This window comes from Salvelinus namaycush, chromosome 14 (assembly GCF_016432855.1).
Source record: "Salvelinus namaycush isolate Seneca chromosome 14, SaNama_1.0, whole genome shotgun sequence".
Lineage (NCBI taxonomy): Eukaryota > Metazoa > Chordata > Actinopteri > Salmoniformes > Salmonidae > Salvelinus > Salvelinus namaycush.
In genome coordinates this window covers 9,100,393-9,122,315 of record NC_052320.1, presented here as the reverse complement: position 1 = coordinate 9,122,315, position 21,923 = coordinate 9,100,393, and the positions used below count along the sequence as shown (strand labels likewise).

At 43.4% G+C, this 21,923-nt stretch overlaps 1 protein-coding gene across 1 annotated transcript in view; it reads left to right on the top strand.

Moving 5' to 3' along the window:
- The window catches only part of LOC120058816 (sodium channel protein type 8 subunit alpha-like), a 108,076-nt gene extending 86,376 nt beyond the window's left edge, over positions 1-21,700 (top strand). The window contains exons 20-25 of the mRNA XM_039007547.1: positions 5,443-5,565; positions 12,135-12,419; positions 12,848-13,039; positions 13,805-13,909; positions 15,048-15,318; positions 20,550-21,700. Coding sequence (XP_038863475.1) covers positions 5,443-5,565; positions 12,135-12,419; positions 12,848-13,039; positions 13,805-13,909; positions 15,048-15,318; positions 20,550-21,700 — 2,127 coding nt within the window. The remainder of the gene's footprint in view (positions 1-5,442; positions 5,566-12,134; positions 12,420-12,847; positions 13,040-13,804; positions 13,910-15,047; positions 15,319-20,549) is intronic.
- Positions 21,701-21,923: the final 223 nt, after the last annotated feature.

The window sequence follows — 21,923 nt, the reverse complement described above, 5'->3', positions numbered from 1 at the left end:
GTCGTGCCGTACAAATCAAATCAAGTTTATTTTATATAGCCCTTCGTACATCAGCTAATATCTCGAAGTGCTGTACAGAAACCCAGCCTAAAACCCCAAACAGCAAGCAATGCAGGTGTAGAAGCACGGTGGCTAGGAAAAACTCCCTAGAAAGGCCAAAACCTAGGAAGAAACCTAGAGAGGAACCAGGCTATGAGGGGTGGCCAGTCCTCTTCTGGCTGTGCCGGGTGGAGATTATAACAGAACATGGCCAAGATGTTCAAAATGTTCATAAATGACAAGCATGGTCAAAAAATAATCAGGAATAAATGTCAGTTGGCTTTTCATAGCCGATCATTAAGAGTTGAAAACAGCAGGTCTGGGACAGGTAGGGGTTCCATAACCGCAGGCAGAACAGTTGAAACTGGAACAACAGCAAGGCCAGGTGGACTGGGGACAGCAAGGAGTCATCATGCCCGGTAGTCCTGACGTATGGTCCTAGGGCTCAGGTCCTCCGAGAGAGAGAAAGAAAGAGAGAAGGAGAGAATTAGAGAGAGCATACTTAAATTCACACAGGACACTGGATAAGACAGGAGAAGTAATCCAGATATAACCAACTGACCCTAGCCCCCCGACATATAAACTACTGCAGTATAAATACTGGAGGCTGAGACAGGAGGGGTCAGGAGACACTGTGGCCCCATCCGATGATACCCCCGGACAGGGCCAAACAGGAAGGATATAACCCCACCCACTTTGCCAAAGCACAGCCCCCGCACCACTAGAGGGATATCTTCAACCACCAACTTACAATCCTGAGACAAGGCCGAGTATAGCCCACAAAGATCTCCACCACAGCACAAACCAAGGGGGAAAAATAAAAATAATCCTGCAGCAACAGGAAATCAGAATTATTATGCAAATTATAATTCATGGATATTTTTGTAGGGGTTGATTCATTTTTCATACGGGAAAATAAAGTCTGAAATTTCGTATTGGAAATGACAAACTTCAGTAACCCTTTTAAACCTCAAATACACTACAAGTTTTATATTTCCTGCATCAACAGGGTGATCAAATTAAGATCCTACATCTTTAGTAGCCAGTCAAGTGTCGGGATGGAGTCGTTATATAAGAGTGGAATGAGGCTGGATCCATCCATCCATCCTTTTAGTTTACAGACATTTAGATATTTTCTTTAATGTTCTTTTTGTTCTGTTTGATTTTAGTTTCCGTTGTCTTTTTGTTTTTCTTTCTGTTTCTGTTCCACTGTTCCTCATTGGATCACAGCCCAGAGGTGTGATTGGCCTTGCCTTGCAGAGCTCGACGCTGATTCGCTGAGGGCTGCCACACCCACACAACAGGCCAAACCCTTGACCTATAAGGGGGTGGGGCACTCCAAGGGGTCAGGCTGAGGCTGAAGGTGACAAATACCCCAAATACTGTGACAGTAAAATAAAGGCTAAATCTTTATTTGACATCTGCTTTATAGTGACTTCATTGTGTTATCCTTGATAGTTTTTTTAATATACCTGGCTGGCTACTGGCTGATTAATAAATTCCATCAATCAATTGATCATCGCCCTGATAAAACAGCCTGCCGGGAATAGACAGTTATCATAAAGCTTAACAAATGGGACATCTCAACTAAAATAATTGATCTACTAGAATCTGAAAGAATCATAGGTGTAAAATGCAGTTCATACAGAGACCTGGAGATTCAGGGGCCCTTGACCGACATAATAACCCAGAGATGACTCATTAGTCATGAGTCCAGTCATCAGTTCCATGCTGATAGCTTCACCGCTGTCCTTAGCTATGACCAAATCATTTGGAATGACTAGTTTTCCATTGCAAAAAGTATATACATTATCATAGACTGTAGTACCGCTAATGGCCTTCAATCAAAATAAAGATTTAGCCTTTGTTAGAATCCCTCCTCTATCTATGACTATGGTCTGGTCAGCTTTTGATGTTGTGTTCTTTGAGTGAGTTTGACCAGTATGGTCTGGTTGGCTGGTTGGAGGTGCTTTCACATGTTTTTACTGTGTTCTACTGTTTTCACTTTATTAAGGAACTGGTGCTCTCACTCTCCCAGTCTCACCACCTGAACAATGGCAGTGAGAGAGATAGGGAGAACCTTTTGGTGTTTCCAGGTCTAAGAACTATTAGATGGACTTAATCTGTAATGTTGAGTCAATGAGATCCTGTAGTGCCATTTAGTCACATCAGGGTTGGGGTCAATTCTATTTCAATTCAGGAAGTAAACTGAAATTATTAATGAGGAAAATTGGCATTTGAATTTCAGTTTACTTCCTGAATTAAGTGAAAACCCATTGCCACATCTAGCCTTGCTCTCCTCTTGTCACTGTAGGCCCTGCTTGACAGACTCATGGTGCTTCACCCCCAATTGTGCCTGAAGCTACTGTATAGGCCCCTATCTCTCTCTCTCTCTCTCTCTCTCTCTCTCTCTCGCTCTCTCTGGTTGTGTGTTTTAGCTTACATCAGCTAGAAGGGCCTGTAGTGTAGCTTTGCGTCCCAAATGGACCCTATAGGGTGCCATTTGGGATGCTGGCAAGTAGTGTACAGTGCCTTCGGAAAGTATTCAGACCCCTTGACTTTTCCCACATTTTGTTACGTTACGGCCTTATTCTAAAATAGATTAAAATGTTTTCCCCACTCATCAATCTACACACAATACCTCATACAACACTTCAAATTTCACACACCTGTATTTGGGGAGTTTCTCCCATTCTTCTCTGCAGATCCCCTCAAGTTCTGTCAGGTTGGATGGGGAGTGTCGCTGCACAGATAGTCTCTCCAGAAATATTAGATCAGGTTCAAGTCCGGGCTTTGGCTGGGCCACTCAAGGACATTCAGAGAAACTTCTGAGTTGTCTTGGCTGTGTGCTTACGGTCATTGTCCTGTTGGTGTCTGCTCCTGCTCTTCCCTCCCCTGGCGCTTGAGGGCGCCGGGCTGCCCTGCATCACGCACTCCTGCAATCTATTACACACAACTGCCTTCCCTCGTCACACGCATCAGTGAAATTGGACTCACCTGGACTCAGTCATCACCTGTTGATTTCCTCCTCCATATTTGTCAGTTCCCTTGTTCTGTTCCCCAGTGCTGCATTAATTGTTTTTTGTCTGTGTTACTCGTTTGCTGACGCTGTTCCTGTCTTGTTCCATGTCCGTTCTATATTAAATGTTTGACTCCCCGTACCTGCTTCGTCTCTCCAGCGTCATTCCATGTGACAGTTCACAGTTCACCCCAGTCTGAGGTCCTGAGCGCTTTTTAGCAGGCTTTCATCAAGGATCTCTCTGTACTTTGCTCTGTTCATCTTTCCCTTGATCCTGACTAGTCTCCTAGTCCCTGCCACTGAAAAACCTCCCCACAGCATGATGCTGCCACCACCATGCTTCACCGTAGGGATGGTGCCAGGTTTCCTACAGATGTGACGCTTGGCATTCAGGCCAAGAGTTCAATCTTGGTTTCATCAGACCAGATAATCTTGTTTCTCATGGTCTGAGAGTCTTTAAGTGCCTTTTGGCATTGCTCTGACATGCACTGTCAACTGTGGGACCTTATATAGATAGTCAAATGGCCAAATCGCCCCTAGTGGCCTCATGGGTGAAATGTTGTTAATAGTTTTCAGATTTTCATAATTACTAAACTTTTTTTGTTTTTTTACAGAAAATCTGGTGTTTCTATGTCAAACAGTTTTGTTATAATTCAGTCTTCTGTGATGTATATAAAGTGTACTATTGGAACGCAAACTGAAAATGTAATACATTTCAACACTATATCTGACATGGTACAGGTGTTTTCAATTTTTTAAGCCCATAACCATGTGTGTGAGGTGTATAATTTTGTTTCAAAGTAGATTTGTTTAAGACTACCAAGAAACACTCTGTGTGACTCTGATTTAGCCCACTGCAGTAAAACCATTGAAATCCTTGCTGCTTGGTTGATTGAAGTCGCCAATACTTTCCCACTCTGCAATAGCCCCCTTACCACATGCCCCTAGCCCCTTAAACTGATGCTTAAACTCAGTTGCAGGGTTCCTATTCAATTTCCATGGATAAAACAGGGATTATCCAAGAGCTATGGTCCAATGAGTATGTAACATTGTTAGGATGTACATGTTAGTCATTTAGTAGAAGCTCTTATCCAGAGCGACTTACAGGAGCAATTCGGGTTAAGTGCCTTGCTCAAAGGCACATCAACAGATTTTTCACCTAGTCAGCTCAGGGATTGAAACCTTTTGAGTTACTGGCCCAACGCTCTTAGCCGCTAGGTTACCCTCCGCCCGCTATGTAGACGGTGATGCCTAGTTGACGGCAGCTGCTGTACTGTGCGTGAGAGTGGGGAGCAAGGCGGAGCATTAAACAGTATTACTTACCCCTGTCAAGTCCTCTCAGTTCTTCACAAGTGCATAGGGCATCGTTTAGGGGTTGATTTGGGATCGGGCCATTGTGTGTGAGAGTGGGGGAGAAGCACCGTTTCTTTGAGGTTGTGTGCTGTTAACTGTTCCTGTGTGTAATTCTACTGTACTCAGTGTCTCTCCAGTGGTCCTTCCAGTACCATCCAGTGCCAAATAACTACTGAGTCCAATCTCCCTCTAACCCCCTTTCTCAACCCTTTACTACTGTCAGTGTGTGGTTAGCTGTATATGACTGTATGTGACATTCCTATTTTATTCTAATGCTGTGTGAATATGATAAGATGATTTTTGTCAAAACAAAATGACCTACATGTACATATTTATCTGTATTCTTTCTCTTACGTTCCATTAGTTTGTCTGTCTTAGATTATATTGGAAATTATGCCTCAGCCAAGAGTGACAGACATGGAGAGACAATGTTAGAGGGGCCAGGGTAAGGTTCTACAAGTCTGTTGGGTTTTAATATGAACTTTTACAGGTTGTAATCTCTCTCCTTCCCTCCTCCACCTGCTCCTCCTCCTCCTGCTCCCTGGTCCCCTTCGCCCGTCTGTCTGTATTTGTATTGAATCAGTCGTGTGCTATGGCAACACTTTTCTGCCTATTTCCCCTTTGTCTTATGCCTCTCTCTCTCTCCCTCCTCTCTTTTTCTCTCTCTCTCTCTCAACCACAAGTTTCTTTGCAGGTACAAAGGAGTTTGTCACATTTCTCCCATCTACCCTAAAATAACAGAAACAAATCCCTCCTCCCGCAGTCTACCTTTTACTGCTACTAAAACACTACGCACATAAAACCTATACTAAACATTGACCTTCTCTCTCAATGTATATACATATATAAATGCAATATTATACATGTATATACATGCATATAGATTTATGTGTGTATGTCAAGCAACTCTCTCCACCCAATGCCAGTCCTATTGCTCCAAGGGCTCTCGTCTGAGTCTCTTCTACCTTTAGAGAATTTTCTCACTACTTCTAACAGTTTGGAACCTCTTTTGCTTCTCTGTTTGTGTGTAGGTGTCTATAATCAGTCTGGTAGCTAATGCACTGGGCTACTCGGATCTAGGTCCTATTAAATCACTAAGGACACTAAGGGCCTTGAGACCCCTCAGAGCCTTGTCACGTTTTGAAGGGATGAGGGTAAGATCCTAAAGCTAAGTAGCTGATCCTTACGCATGCCCATTCAACAGTATTAAAGCATGCTAGAAAGTGAAATATTATAAAAAAGTAACCAAGCAATTTTTTTTATGACAAAAAACATTCCAAAATTAATTTATTGGGGGACTTTTTTAAATATAAACTTTAGGAAACTAGCCAAGACAAGAAGTCCCCTTTCCATGCACACAAATCTTTTACCATACGTCACATACTATTTATATATACACATCATGATGCAGCTGGGAGTGTGAAGGAATGTTGCGCATTAATGCTACAAAGTGATACAGTAATACCATTAGAAACTATTTCCCTGGTTTTGATTGAATCTTTAAAAAATACATCTAAATACTAATTGATATTTTCTGAATTTCCACTATTTACAGGAATAAAAAATAAAATAGAGAGTGGAACTAGAGGAATATGTCACAAAGCTGCCTCATCACATAAAAACAAAGCAGCCTCATCACATTAAAACAAAGCAGCCTCATCACATAAAAACAAAGCTGCCTCATCACATAAAAACAAAGCAGCCTCATCACATAAAAACAAAGCTGCCTCATCACATTAAAACAAAGCAGCCTCATCACATAAAAACAAAGCTGCCTCATCACATAAAAACAAAGCTGCCTCATCACATAAAAACAAAGCTGCCTCATCACATAAAAACAAAGCTGCCTCATCACATAAAAACAAAGCTGCCTCATCACATAAAAACAAAGCTGCCTCATCACATAAAAACAAAGCTGCCTCATCACATAAAAACAAAGCTGCCTCGTCACATAAAAACAAAGCTGCCTCGTCACATAAAAACAAAGCTGCCTCATCACATAAAAACAAAGCAGCCTCATCACATAAAAACAAAGCTGCCTCATCACATAAAAACAAAGCTGCCTCATCACATAAAAACAAAGCTGCCTCTTCACATAAAAACAAAGCTGTCTCATCACATAAAAACAAAGCTGCCTCATCACATAAAAACAAAGCTGCCTCGTCACATAAAAACAAAGCTGCCTCATCACATAAAAACAAAGCTGCCTCATCACATAAAAACAAAGCTGCCTCATCACATAAAAACAAAGCAGCCTCATCACATAAAAACAAAGCTGCCTCGTCACATAAAAACAAAGCAGCCTCATCACATAAAAACAAAGCTGCCTCATCACATAAAAACAAAGCTGCCTCGTCACATAAAAACAAAGCTGCCTCATCACATAAAAACAAAGCTGCCTCCACATAAAAACAAAAATAATTAATTATTTTTTGGGTTTTAATGATTGGCTCGAGAGATAAGGTGAAATTATTATTAGTTAAAGCTCTGTGTAAACAAAGCCAAACTACATACCATTTCATAAAGCATTTGAATCAACAATTCGCTGTTCATTGGGCCTGATTCTCAATCTCTGCTGCTTTGATTCTCAATTCCCCTACCACTACCTGCACCCCACCTGGTTGTTGTCATCCTCCTCTATCTCTTTATCCCATGTAGTCCTTTTCCATCTCCCCATCCTTAGACTGGTTTGAACTTACTACCCTCTCCACCTCAGTTTAGTCCTCCACCACCAACCTCCACCCCACCCTGCCTCTCCTACCCTTCCACTGCTCACTCCATCCTGACCCAGTAGATCTGCTGGGCCTGCAGCAGGTCTCAGTCTGTCTGCTCCTCTTTGTGTCCTGCTTCTCCGGGACTGAGAAAGAAACCACACATACACTCCACACTCACATTGTTGTGGGTGTGGAATATTTGCTAAGCTTCTGCCTGTGTCTTTGTTATCATCACTTTGTGTTAAATGACTGAGATCTTTAAGGGCTGAATCGCAGAGATCGGTTAAGTCATGTCAGTTAGTTTAATGTAGACCAGACACCTGAAACTGCCGGCCTGTGGGCCAGATACGTCTTAAGTAAACGCGGACCAGATTCAGTATCTTAGCTTGTTTGTCTTCTTCTTAACCCTAAGTCAGAAGCTTAGGAAATATGCTGATAGGCTGCCATCTCACAAGGCATTACTGTCCCCATGTCATAACACGACACGTTGCATAGCAACCATACTGCAGGTCTTATAGAGCTTCCTACTTCCTGCTTCCTATTGCCTTCCACTCCCGCTAGGTCGAAAATATACAGGTTAAGACAACTTCGTTACAGATTTGGAACCATAGTTGCAAAGAGTTATAGGATATTTGAATCCTGTTGTCTTAACCTTTGTCATTTTCAATCTAGCTTTTAATTCCTACTTCCTGCTTCCTGTTGCCTTCCATTCCCACAGGAAGTGATTCTGGGAGGCAACATTGTTTAGCTCACTGGAGCGCTCTCTTATATTGTATCTTAAATCTTATATTTTCTTATAATAGAGGAGTGAGTTGGGTTGGGTGGGCAGCAGGGCCGATATTATATTAACCTATTAGGACCACATTAGGACAACACTAGTCTTTCTTAACCCCTAGACAGTCGCAGCGCATGTCACCTCTTCCTCTTCATAATGTCCCAAAAATGACAGACCAGGTGTGGTAGACTAGACGTGTGCCATGCACCACTGTTAATACGGTACAGGAGAGGTTAGCTAATCATCAATTTGACTGACATTTCCATTCATGCTGAAGTTCCCATCCATACAAAATATCCACTGGCTAAAATATGACAATGAGGTTGCAAATACGAGCTGATGACATCACAAAACCTTTAGGCCCTGGATAGGCTTTATGGTTGTTTACTACTATACTTATGAATGAGTCCACATCACAACACGTTTACATGATAGTCTGGTTTGTCCACTTTGCTCAGAGATGAGACTAGCGTAGAATTAGAAGGATTCTGTTTCTATGGCGGCTAAACTGGTCAAAATTCCAATATAATATTTTGGTGAAAAAAATCATGATATATTCTTAAAGGAACGTTGTATTCAAACATTGCATTACCCCTATTAATGATCTCAATCAATGGGAGTGTGGTAGGAGGTGACGGTGGCCCAGTAGGCTAATACTTGTAGCAGTGAAAAAGCAAACACAATATAATTAGATCCTGTCTGTACTTACTCACCAATTCAATACAATGTTGTCTACTGTATGTTCATCAATTGATTAGCCTTTTTTTTTTTTTTTTTTTTTTTACCTAAAAGGAAAATTGACAAATCAAAGTGGTAAATAAATGGATAGGGAATTACGAGAATGGAGAGATGACACCGACAACCATAATAATGAAAGAGATTCTGGAGAGTTAGAATGTTGAGAACTCTTGTTGACTTGAGCTTCCTGGCTGTGGTCATGGAAGGTTGTGTGGTGGAGGAAGCCAATGCAAGTCAACAGCTCTGGGAGCGAGCAGCATAACACAGCTATCATTTGAATATATTGCTATGCTTAACATGCAATGATGCAATGGGCTGTACCTACCTACCTGAATGCCTATAGTCTCTTGTTAAATGCTTTATCTGTTACTATGCTGCTTTGTAGCCTCATTGTTACTTTTGAGCAATGCAATGTACAAGAATGACACAGTCGCCAAGTCATCCTCACACTTGTGTTACGACAGATTTTCTAATGAGCTTTCACTCTAGTCTTTGGTTGCATTTTAATGTTTAGTCACAAAATATTTGTTGTATTATTAACTTAAAATGTATTTAAAAAATACCTTCTAGCTGCATCATGTCAGACTTGCAGCAGACACATTAGCAGGAAACAGATCCTGAATTACAGACCGTAGAACCATATAACAGATGTTTGAGTTCTTAGAACCTTAGAACAGAGGTCTGAGTTCTTAGAACAGAGGTCTGAGATCTTAGAACCTTAGAACATAGGTCTGAGTTCTTAGAACAGAGGTCTGAGTTCTTAGAACAGAGGTCTGAGTTCTTAGAACAGAGGTCTGAGTTCTTAGAACAGAGGTCTGAGTTCTTAGAACAGATGTCTGAGTTCTTAGAACCTTAGAACAGATGTCTGAGTTCTTAGAACAGATGTCTGAGTTCTTAGAACAGATGTCTGAGTTCTTAGAACAGATATCTGAGTTCTTAGAACAGAGGTCTGAGTTCTAACTCTACACAATCCATTCTTGACTGTTCTTAAATGTTGTGTCCAAAGATACCCAAGTGTCAAATCCACTTGTCTGATAGATATATAATATATAGACAATAAACCTTTTGGCCGATTATCTCTCTATCCAAAACATTTCTCTATCTGTTTGTTTATCGATTTGAACTGTTCTTGAAATTGCACCACAATGCCATGTAACAACACGCATGTACTCAAATTGCCGATGCACATTATGAACTTTTGAAAGCCATTTTCCCTCATTGTTTTGATAAGGTTTTTGATTTTTGATAAGGCATGAACCATTTTATTATATAATGCATGGCTAATATTACCTTGAACACTTTGAATCTTTGAAACAAGTCAAATTCTACCGCCTCGGCAAGTAGTTCATTCTCTCAGCATGTGTGCAGTGATGTGTTCTCCTACAGATGTAGGAACTTAATTCAAGCCCGTTTGCTACAGAAGGAAAATAATCCTGCAGTAACAAGAAATGTAGATTATAATTAATATGATTTATTTGTAAGGGTTGATAGATTTTTCATTAAGACAAATCTAATCTGACATTTTAATTTGGAAATTACTAACTTTAGATGCCTTTTAAAACCTTCACTACACGTTTGCATTTCCTGCTGTGCAGAACAATTCTCAGCAACAAAAAAGAGTTTGAATTAAGATCCTACGTATGTGAGAGGTGGGAGGTGTGACATTACTGTCATGATGCGGTATACTGCTAACTCTACGCATTGTGATCATTCCTCTCAAAAGGTAGCTTTCTCTTTACAGCTTCTGCATTTTTCATGACAGATTCTTACATGTATTATTAGAGGTTCAAGCACAATGAATAGCCTATGTGCCTTGTTTGTATTCTAATTCAGTTCAATTCACTAAGATATTTTTATAATCTGTTTTTGGGTTACTCACACAGAAAGAAATTGGCACCCAACAACCTGAAGGTTCCCTTTGTGGCCGTATGGTGTTTATCCAACCCCAGTGCCATAGCAGCCAGTTAGCAGCCAGTTAGCAGCCAGTTAGCAGCCAGTAACTCCATATTCCATAATCATTCAAGAGGAACAGTCAAAGGCCTGTACTTAACGCTTCCAATAATACACATGCTGTAGAGAGGAGAGTATCGATGATGTCATCACTAACATGTTTAACTGTAAGAGAAGAGTGTACCTACATTTTAGGTTATGATAAAGACAGCCAGTTGTGCAAGTCATATTTTTCCAAGAACCAATGGGTAAATATCAAGAATTAAAATGACCATTGAACAGCTCCCCCTGACTGTAGCTTTAAGTAATCAATGCAGGGTCCTGCACATTGCTGAGAGAACACTGCTCCTGAAGCTCAGTCTGCTCTCTGTCTGCCTGTCTGTATACAAGGAGGGAATATGGCTCCAAAAACCAAGTCTGTCCGCTAAAAACAGACGACATGCATGCTCAGCTCAGCTGTGCCTGACAGCTGCTGGTCTAGTTTGGTTAGCCTGCCTAACACTGTGAGCTAGCGTTCAACCCCACTATGCACTACGACACTGAGCTTAATGCACATCAGTGTATGGAAGGGCCAGTCGGTCCGGAGATAGAAGCTGTAAAGGGGGCTAGCCATGGGTGTTATGGATGTGGGAAGCAGTCTATGGGTTGCGTCTCAAACAAATGGCACACTATTCCCTATATAGTTAACTACTTTCTAGCAGAAAGTGCACTGCTTTTTACCCGGGCCCACAGGGCTCTACCCGGGTCCACAGGGCTCTACCCGGGCCCACAGGGCTCTACCAGGGTCCATAGGGCTCTGCTCAAAGTAATGCACTATACATTATAGAGAATGGGGTGCCATTTAGGATGCATCCTATGGATAAAACTGCTTTCCATTGCATCACGTCTGGGTGGGAGGTGTTTTAGGGAAAGGGACAAGGGGAGGAAGGGAGGGTGGTGAATGTTTGGGAGAAGATGAGGCTGCATACTGGCATGGCAAAACAGTTGTGGTTCAATTAGTTTAAGACAGTTCTATGATCTCAAAAGGAAAGTGGGGTGCATGCATGTCTGTCTGTCTGTCTGTCTGTCTGTCTGTCTGTCTGTCTGTCTGTCTGTCTGTCTGTATGTATGTATGCGCAGACCCCTTGGGCAGTCCTAGTCGTGTTCTCAATCAGATCAAATACAATTCATTGTAATTATAACAGAACTGATAATACTCTTTCACTGTTATACTATATGTTACTATACTATATTATACTATAATAATGATGTACTATACTGTACTGTACTACAATATACACAAACATACTAAATATTATAGTCTAATTATAACCAGTGAACTATACTATACTTTATACAACGTTATGTATCATAATAACGTTAAAACACAATTTGTAATATGACTCGATAATGGAACATAGTACATGTCAAATTAGTTTTTGCTGCCACTTTCTCCTTTATGATGCCATGACAGTATGCAGCTGCTCTGAGGGGGGTTGATAGGTATCATCATGGAGTATGTTTTGAATCTCTCACACTGTCCTGTCCTCCTGTCTCCCCTGTCTAGGTGGTAGTCAACGCCCTAGTGGGAGCCATCCCCTCCATTATGAATGTGTTGCTGGTTTGCCTCATCTTTTGGCTGATTTTCAGTATCATGGGAGTCAACTTGTTTGCGGGCAAGTATTCCTACTGTTTCAACCAGACAGCAGAGGAGTACTTTGATGCCAGCCAGGTCAACAACAAGACACAGTGCCTGGCCCTCACTGAACAGAACTTCACTGAGGTCAGGTGGAAGACTGTCAAGATCAACTTTGACAATGTTGGCGCCGGATACCTGGCTCTGCTTCAAGTGGTGAGCCTCTCTCTCTCTCTGTTATACTATATGTTACTATACTATATTATACTATAATAATGATGTACTATACTGTACTGTACTACAATATACACAAACATACTAAATATTATAGTCTAATTATAACCAGTGAACTATACTATACTTTATACAACGTTATGTATCATAATAACGTTAAAACACAATTTGTAATATGACCATAACCATAATCTCTCTCTCTCTCTCTCTCTCTCTCTCTCTCTCTCTCTCTCTCTCTCTCTCTCTCTCTCTCCTCTTCCTTCCATCGTCGCACAGTGCTCTTCCTCGCTCCCCCTCTTCCTCTCTCCCCCTCTCTGTGCACATTTCTGTTTTTCCACAGGACACATCAGATTTAGGTTTGAAATGTGTATTTTTGGTATTTAGTTAATCGGATCTCTTTGTCGCCAAAGGCGACATTCAAAGGCTGGATGGACATCATGTACGCAGCCATAGACTCCAGAAGGGTGGAGGACCAGCCCATCTATGAAGACAACCTCTACATGTACATCTACTTCGTCATCTTCATCATCTTCGGATCCTTCTTCACCCTCAACCTCTTCATCGGTGTCATCATTGACAACTTCAACCAACAGAAGAAAAAGATACGACCTATTTTCTTACCTCCTCCTCCTCCTGTCTCTTTTTGATAAATCCTATAGCATATTATACGCCTTGTTGTAAAACATCGAGGCTCATACATGCCAATAACAAGTTTTAAAGCATTATTCCTGTATATAAAGTGTTACGCTCAATGACATTTGAAAGCAAGGTTGTGGTCTATTCCATTTCAATTCCAGTCAGTTCAGGAAGTACACTGAAATTCCAATTCCTAATCACTTCAATGCTTGTCAATTAGGAAAATGTGGACTTTTCTTATGTGGAAATACTTTCTTATTGACTGAAATTGAAATGGAATTGACCTCAACCCTGTTTGAAAGTAAAACAGTTGAATGTAGTTATTTACACTGTTTGAATACTGCTCTAAACATGTAGAAGTGCAGCATACAATAATGGTCTATTGTATTATAGGTTGGGGTTAGGGTTTGGCTCATTTGTTAGGATGGGGTTGGGGTTGGGGTTGGTTGTAACCAAATGTGTGTCCCTATTCTTTAGGGTTATGGAAGTGTTTCCCAAACTCGTTCCTCAGGACCCCAGGTGGTGCACGTTTTGGTTTTTGCTCCAGCACTACACAGCGGATTCAAAAGATCAAAGCTTGACATTGCGTTGATTTTTTGAATCAGCTGTGTAGTGCTATGGCAAAAACCACTAAACATACACCTCTTAGGGTCCCCCGGACTGAGTTTGGGAACCATGGGTTAGTTAGGGTTAGGTTTGGGTTGTAACCAAATGTTTGTGTGTCCCTTTACTTTGGAGGTCAGGACATCTTCATGACAGAGGAACAGAAGAAGTACTACAACGCCATGAAGAAACTGGGTTCAAAGAAGCCCCAGAAACCCATTCCCAGACCACAGGTTGGCTGTTGCTCCCGGCATTTTTTAGCCTGGCTTTTTCATGCACTTTATTAGCAGTAAAAATCACTCCATATTTGTTTATCCAGCTCCACACTTAGAGTGTGGGACCAGGCTAGGTCTGTATGGTGTTGAACACTGCCACACACAGGAGGCTGCTGAGGGGAGAACGGCTCATAATAATGGCCGGAATGGAGTATGTGGAATGTCACCAAAAACATGGAAACCAAGGAAACCATGGGTTTGATGTACTTGATACCATTCCCTATCTCCGCTCCAGCTATTTCCACGAGCCCATCCTCCCCAATTAAGGTACCACCAACCTCCTGTGCTGCCACAACATATTGAAATCAGTATTTTCAGTATTTCATTGTTGACGTAGCACTGTGTATTATGTTAACACTGAAATGCTGAAATAGGAATTTCAATCCATTGTGGCAGTTTTTCCCTTTGATTAACGAAATGTGTGTTGTTGCTGTTGTTGTTCTTGTGTCTGTGTGTTTGTGTCTGCATGCGTACATGTGTGTGTGTATCTGCATGTGTACGTGTGTACGTGTGTGTGTGTGTGTGTGTCTCTGCATGCGTACATGTGTGTGTGTGTGTGTGTGTGTGTGTGTGTGTGTGTGTGTGTGTGTGTGTGTGTGTGTGTGTGTGTGTGTGTGTGTGTGTGTGTGTGTGTGTCTCTGCATGCGTACATGTGTGTGTTTGTGTCTGCATGCGTACATGTGTGTGTGTGTCTCTGCATGCGTACGTGTGTGTGTGTGTCTCTGCATGCGTGTGTGTGTGTGTGTGTGTGTGTGTGTCTCTGCATGTGTACTTGTGTGTGTGTGTGTGTGTCTCTGCATGCGTACGTGTGTGTGTGTGTGTGTGTGTGTGTGTGTGTGTGTGTGTGTGTGTGTGTGTGTGTGTGTGTGTGTGTGTGTGTCTCTGCATGTGTACTTGTGTGTGTGTGTGTGTGTGTGTCTCTGCATGCGTACGTGTGTGTGTGTGTGTGTGTGTGTGTGTGTGTGTGTGTGTGTGTGTGTGTGTGTGTGTGTGTGTGTGTGTGTGTGTGTGTGTGTGTGTGTGTGTGTGTGTGTGTCTCTGCATGTGTACTTGTGTGTGTGCATGGTGCCTTGTTGTTGTCTCCTTGTCTCCACAGAACTATATCCAAGGGTTGGTGTTTGACTTTGTGACCCAGCAAGTGTTCGACATCTCCATTATGATGTTGATCTGCCTCAACATGGTCACCATGATGGTGGAGACAGCAGACCAGTCGGATGAGACGGAGAACATCCTCTATTGGGTCAACTTCATCTTCATCGTGGCGTTCACCATCGAGTTCGTCCTGAAACTCTTCGCCCTGCGCCACTACTACTTCACCAATGGCTGGAACGTGTTCGACACGGTCGTAGTCGTCCTGTCCATCGCGGGTGAGTGGAGTGGGGCTGTGTCTAAAGTGGCACCCTCTTCCTTATTTAGTGCACTACTTTTTTACCAGGACTCATAGGACTCTGGTCAAAAGTAGGTCACTGTATTGGGAATAGGGTGCCATTTTGGGCGCATACTGTACAACACCATGGTCATAGAAAGCCTCCGTAGACTTTGGTTTATCTACTGAGTACTCTTTATTTAATGTAATGTTTATTTAACTAGCCAAGTCAATTAAAAACAAATTCTCATTTACAATGACGGCCTACACCGGCCAAACCCGGACGACGCTGGGCCAATTGTGGGACTCCCAATCACGGCCGGTTGTGATACAGTCTGGATTCGAACCAGGGTGTCTGTAGTGATGCCTCTAGCACTAAGATGCTGTGCCTTAGACTGCTATGCCACTCGGGAGCATAGACAGTATATATTTCATACACAGTATATTTGGGATTTCAGAAAGCAGCTTTTCTATCAAACAGATCAATAAATTACAGGTCTTGGATCTTAATTCGATCACACTTTTGTTGCTGAGAATTTTCCTGCACCACAGGAAATGCAGATGAGCTTTGTGATTTCCATAAATTCTGCAGTAGACAGAATACTCAGCACCATGCGTTTCCATCTCCTCCTCTCTGTCCTTTATTCCTTTCTCCAGCGCGCAGACGGCCTGTCAACAATTTTGTGAAATATGTTTAGTTGCAAAAACATATACTATTGATGTTCCCGAACAGGTTTCACTTTGTTTCCCAAATGAAGCACTGGGTAGCTGCAGGAACAATGTTGTAGAGCCGATGGCATACAGAGTTTTGGCGGAATATCACTTCTCGGACAGCCAGATCATGCTCCTCAAACAGGAATATCACCTGTCGGGCAGCAAGAGCATGCTCCTCAAACAGGAATATCACCTCTCAGGCAGCAAGAGTATGCTCCTCAAACAGGAATATCACCTCTCAGGCAGCCAGAGCATGCTCCTCAAACAGGAATATCACCTGTCAGGCAGCCAGAGCATGCTCCTCACACAGGAATATCACCTCTCAGGCAGTGAGAGCATGCTCCTCAAACAGGAATATCACCTCTCAGGCAGTGAGAGCATGCTCTTCAAACAGGAATATCACCATTCAGGCAGCCAGAGCATGCTCCTCAAACAGAAATATCACCTCTCAGGCAACCAGAGCATGCTCCTCACACAGGAATATCACCTCTCAGGCAGTGAGAGCATGCTCCTCACACAGGAATATCACCTCTCAGGCAGTGAGAGCATGCTCCTCACACAGGAATATCACCTGTCAGGCAGTGAGAGCATGCTCCTCACACAGGAATATCACCTGTCAGGCAGCCAGAGCATGCTCCTCAAACATGAATATCACCTCTCAGGCAGCCAGAGCATGCTCCTCAAACAGGAATATCACCTCTCAGGCAACCAGAGCATGCTCCTCAAACAGGAATATCACCTCTCAGGCAACCAGAGCATGCTCCTCACACAGGAATATCACCTCTCAGGCAGTGAGAACATGCTCCTCACACAGTTGATGCGTGGAGTGAAATAAGCGTTCTTTATATTTATTTCTCAAAGCACATGACCCACTATAAAACTGAAGTAGCCTACGAAACGAGCCGGTAGGAAAGCACATGACCCACTATATAACTGAAGTAGACTACGAAACAGACCGGTAGGAAAGCACATGACCCACTATATAACTGAAGTAGCCTACAAAACGGACCGGTAGGAAAGCACATGACCCACTATATAACTGAAGTAGCCTACGAAACAGACCGGTAGGAAAGCACATGACCCACTATATAACTGAAGTAGCCTACGAAACAGACCGGTAGGAAAGCACATGACCCACTATAAAACTGAAGTAGCCTATGAAACAGACCGGTAGGAAAGCACATGACCCACTATATAACTGAAGTAGCCTACAAAACAGACCGGTAGGAAAGCACATGACCCACTATATAACTGAAGCAGTGTACTAAACGGGCCGGTAGGAAAGCTCATGACCCACTATATAACTGAAGCAGCCTACACAACGGGCCGGTAGGAAAGCACATGACCCACTATATAACTGAAGCAGTGTACTAAACGGGCCGGTAGGAAAGCTCATGACCCACTATATAACTGAAGCAGCCTACACAACGGGCCGGTAGGAAAGCACATGACCCACTATATAACTGAAGCAGTCTACTAAACGGGCCGGTAGGAAAGCTCATGACCCACTATATAACTGAAGCAGTCTACTAAACGGGCCGGTAGGAAAGCTCATGACCCACTATATAACTGAAGCAGCCTACATAACGGGCTGGTAGGAAAGCACATGACCCACTATATAACTGAAGCAGTCTACTAAACGGGCCGGTAGGAAAGCTCATGACCCACTATATAACTGAAGCAGTCTACTAAACGGGCCGGTAGGAAAGCTCATGACCCACTATATAACTGAAGCAGTCTACTAAACGGGCCGGTAGGAAAGCTCATGACCCACTATATAACTGAAGCAGTCTACTAAACGGGCCGGTAGGAAAGCTCATGACCCACTATATAACTGAAGCAGTCTACTAAACGGGCCGGTAGGAAAGCTCATGACCCACTATATAACTGAAGCAGTCTACTAAACGGGCCGGTAGGAAAGCTCATGACCCACTATATAACTGAAGCAGTCTACTAAACGGGCCGGTAGGAAAGCTCATGACCCACTATATAACTGAAGCAGTCTACTAAACGGGCCGGTAGGAAAGCTCATGACCCACTATATAACTGAAGCAGTCTACTAAACGGGCCGGTAGGAAAGCTCATGACCCACTATATAACTGAAGCAGTCTACTAAACGGGCCGGTAGGAAAGCTCATGACCCACTATATAACTGAAGCAGTCTACTAAACGGGCCGGTAGGAAAGCTCATGACCCACTATATAACTGAAGCAGTCTACTAAACGGGCCGGTAGGAAAGCTCATGACCCACTATATAACTGAAGCAGTCTACTAAACGGGCCGGTAGGAAAGCTCATGACCCACTATATAACTGAAGCAGTCTACTAAACGGGCCGGTAGGAAAGCTCATGACCCACTATATAACTGAAGCAGCCTACACAACGGGCTGGCAGGAAAGCACATGACCCACTATATAACTGAAGCAGTCTACTAAACGGGCCGGTAGGAAAGCACATGACCCACTATATAACTGAAGCAGCCTACACAACGGGCTGGTAGGAAAGCACATGACCCACTATATAACTGAAGCAGCCTACACAACGGGCTGGTAGGAAAGCACATGACCCACTATATAACTGAAGCAGCCTACACAACGGGCTGGTAGGAAAGCACATGACCCACTATATAACTGAAGCAGCCTACACAACGGGCTGGCAGGAAAGCACATGACCCACTATATAACTGAAGCAGCCTACATAACGGGCTGGTAGGAAAGCACATGGCCCACTATATAACTGAAGCAGTCTACTAAACGGGCTGGTAGGAAAGCACATGACCCACTATATAACTGAAGCAGCCTACACAACGGGCTGGTAGGAAAGCACATGACCCACTATATAACTGAAGCAGCCTACACAACGGGCCGGTAGGAAAGCACATGACCCACTATATAACTGAAGCAGCCTACACAACGGGCTGGCAGGAAAGCACATGACCCACTATATAACTGAAGCAGCCTACACAACGGGCTGGTAGGAAAGCACATGACCCACTATATAACTGAAGCAGCCTACACAACGGGCTGGTAGGAAAGCTCATGACCCACTATATAACTGAAGCAGCCTACTAAACGGGCCGGTAGGAAAGCTCATGACCCACTATATAACTGAAGCAGTCTACTAAATGGGCCGGTAGGAAAGCTCATGACCCACTATATAACTGAAGCAGCCTACACAACGGGCCGGTAGGAAAGCACATGACCCACTATATAACTGAAGCAGCCTACACAACGGGCCGGTAGGAAAGCTCATGACCCACTATATAACTGAAGCAGCCTACACAACGGGCTGGTAGGAAAGCTCATGACCCACTATATAACTGAAGCAGCCTACTAAACGGGCTGGTAGGAAAGCTCATGACCCACTATATAACTGAAGCAGCCTACACAACGGGCTGGTAGGAAAGCTCATGACCCACTATATAACTGAAGCAGCCTACACAACGGGCTGGTAGGAAAGCTCATGACCCACTATATAACTGAAGCAGCCTACACAACGGGCTGGTAGGAAAGCTCATGACCCACTATATAACTGAAGCAGCCTACACAACGGGCTGGCAGGAAAGCTCATGACCCACTATATAACTGAAGCAGCCTACACAACGGGCTGGCAGGAAAGCGCCCCCGTCGGGGGAACATTTGGGCAAGCTGTACAGTATATTAAAGGCATAAAATATTATGCATTTTATAAATTTCAGATTTAATTTAAATCATAGATATGTTGCCATCTCTTGTTCCCCTTTTTGTTCGCTATTTGACTGCATACAAAGGACATTTATTTTCCCCCCTGCTCTGTTCCCTCCCATTTGGGCCATTCTAAATCTAAACTAATGTGGCATATAAATAAAGACAAGATTCAATTGAGAATAGTTTGATGGGTGAAAATGTGATCACTTGATGAGAAAACAGCTGTGCAGCCTGAGGCAAGGAACAGAGCACCACTTTTCTGCTACTTTCTCAAATCATCGATAGTCTATAGTCACATTATGCAGCCCATATATGTTTTGATTCTCAGGTGTGTATCATTCATAACTAAAGTTGCCAAATAACTCAAAATCTAGCATACATATAGGACCTGTTTCAAATGATCACTTTTATGCTCAACATAGCTTCTTAATATGCGCACCCGCATGGAGCATAGATAACATAGCACTACAGTAGGCCAACTCATATTCTGTTCTTCGGGAAAAAAAAATTCATATCATAACGTTTCTTTAGACCTGATTAAAATATATCATGGATGTATTGTGATGGTGTATATTACATTTATTTATTATACTTTTTAAAACGTAGATGTTACAAACGCGCCCATCAGCGGCTTGTATGCGTGGAGGCCGACAGATGCTAAACATGTTTCATGTTGTTAATTAACAATCAATTACAGTGAGATTGAATTACAGTCTTTTGCATGACAATAACCGTCTGACAAAATGTTGTGACTGCCACAGCCCTAGTTGAGTCATGTCTGCTAACTTTGTTGTCTCTGGGTGTCTTGTCTCCTCCACCCTCTTCCTCCACAGGCATGTTCCTGGCTGACATCATTGAGAAGTACTTCGTATCGCCGACCCTCTTCAGGGTCATCCGATTGGCTCGAATCGGCCGCATCCTGCGTCTGATCAAAGGGGCCAAGGGCATACGGACTTTACTCTTTGCCTTGATGATGTCACTTCCTGCCCTGTTCAACATCGGCCTCCTGCTCTTCCTGGTGATGTTCATCTTCAGCATCTTCGGAATGTCCAACTTCGGCTACGTCAAACATGGGGCCGGGATAGACGACATGTATAACTTTGAGACCTTCGGGAACAGCATGATCTGCTTATTCATGATCACCACGTCTGCAGGCTGGGATGGTCTCTTGCTCCCCATCCTCAACTACCCTCCTGACTGTGACCCAACCATGGAGAACCCAGGTGCACCGTCTACAGGCAACTGCGGCAACCCCTCAGTTGGCATATTTTTCTTTGTCATGTATATCATTATTTCCTTCCTTGTCGTAGTCAATATGTACATCGCCATCATCTTAGAGAATTTCAGTGTAGCAACAGAAGAGAGCGCCGACCCGCTCAGTGAAGACGACTTTGAGACCTTCTATGAAATTTGGGAGAAATTTGACCCCGCCGCTTCCCAGTTCATCACCTTCGCAAAACTAGGGGACTTTGCAGACACCCTGGAGCACCCTCTCCGCGTTCCCAAACCCAACACCATCGAGCTGATCGCCATGGACATGCCCATGGTCAGCGGCGACCGCATCCACTGCCTGGACATCCTGTTTGCCTTCACCAAACGCGTGCTGGGCGACAGTGGCGAGCTGGACATGCTACGCACGCAGATGGAGGAGCGCTTCGTGCAGGCCAACCCCTCCAAGGTGTCGTACGAGCCCATCACCACGACACTGCGCCGGCGCCAGGAGGACATATCCGCACGCTGCATCCAGAAAGCCTACCGTGCTCACCTCCTCAAACGGGGCTTCATCTGCAAGCGCAGGCCCAAGACCACGCTGGAGAACGGAGGGACCAACAACCAGGAGAAGAAAGAGAGCACAGCCTCCACCGCATCTCTCCCCTCCTACGACAGCGTGACCAAACCTGACAAGGAGAAACAGGAGGAGAACGAGGGAGAGAGGAAAGAGAAGGACAGAAATCAAAAAGATGAGCGGGAATCTACATTTTAGTCAGGCTTCAGTCTCTGTCATTATTACAATACTACACACAGCCAGAAGGAACTCTGAGCCCAACAAACAGACAAATGTATAAAAAATATAATTTGCAAGTTTGCAAGCAAATTCTTTTACGAAAACTACAATTTCATTTTTTACAGACTTCAATTTAACACAAAATGAAGGATCGAGATTCGGCATTGGATAGTTAGGGTCAGTTGAAGCAAAACACAGATGG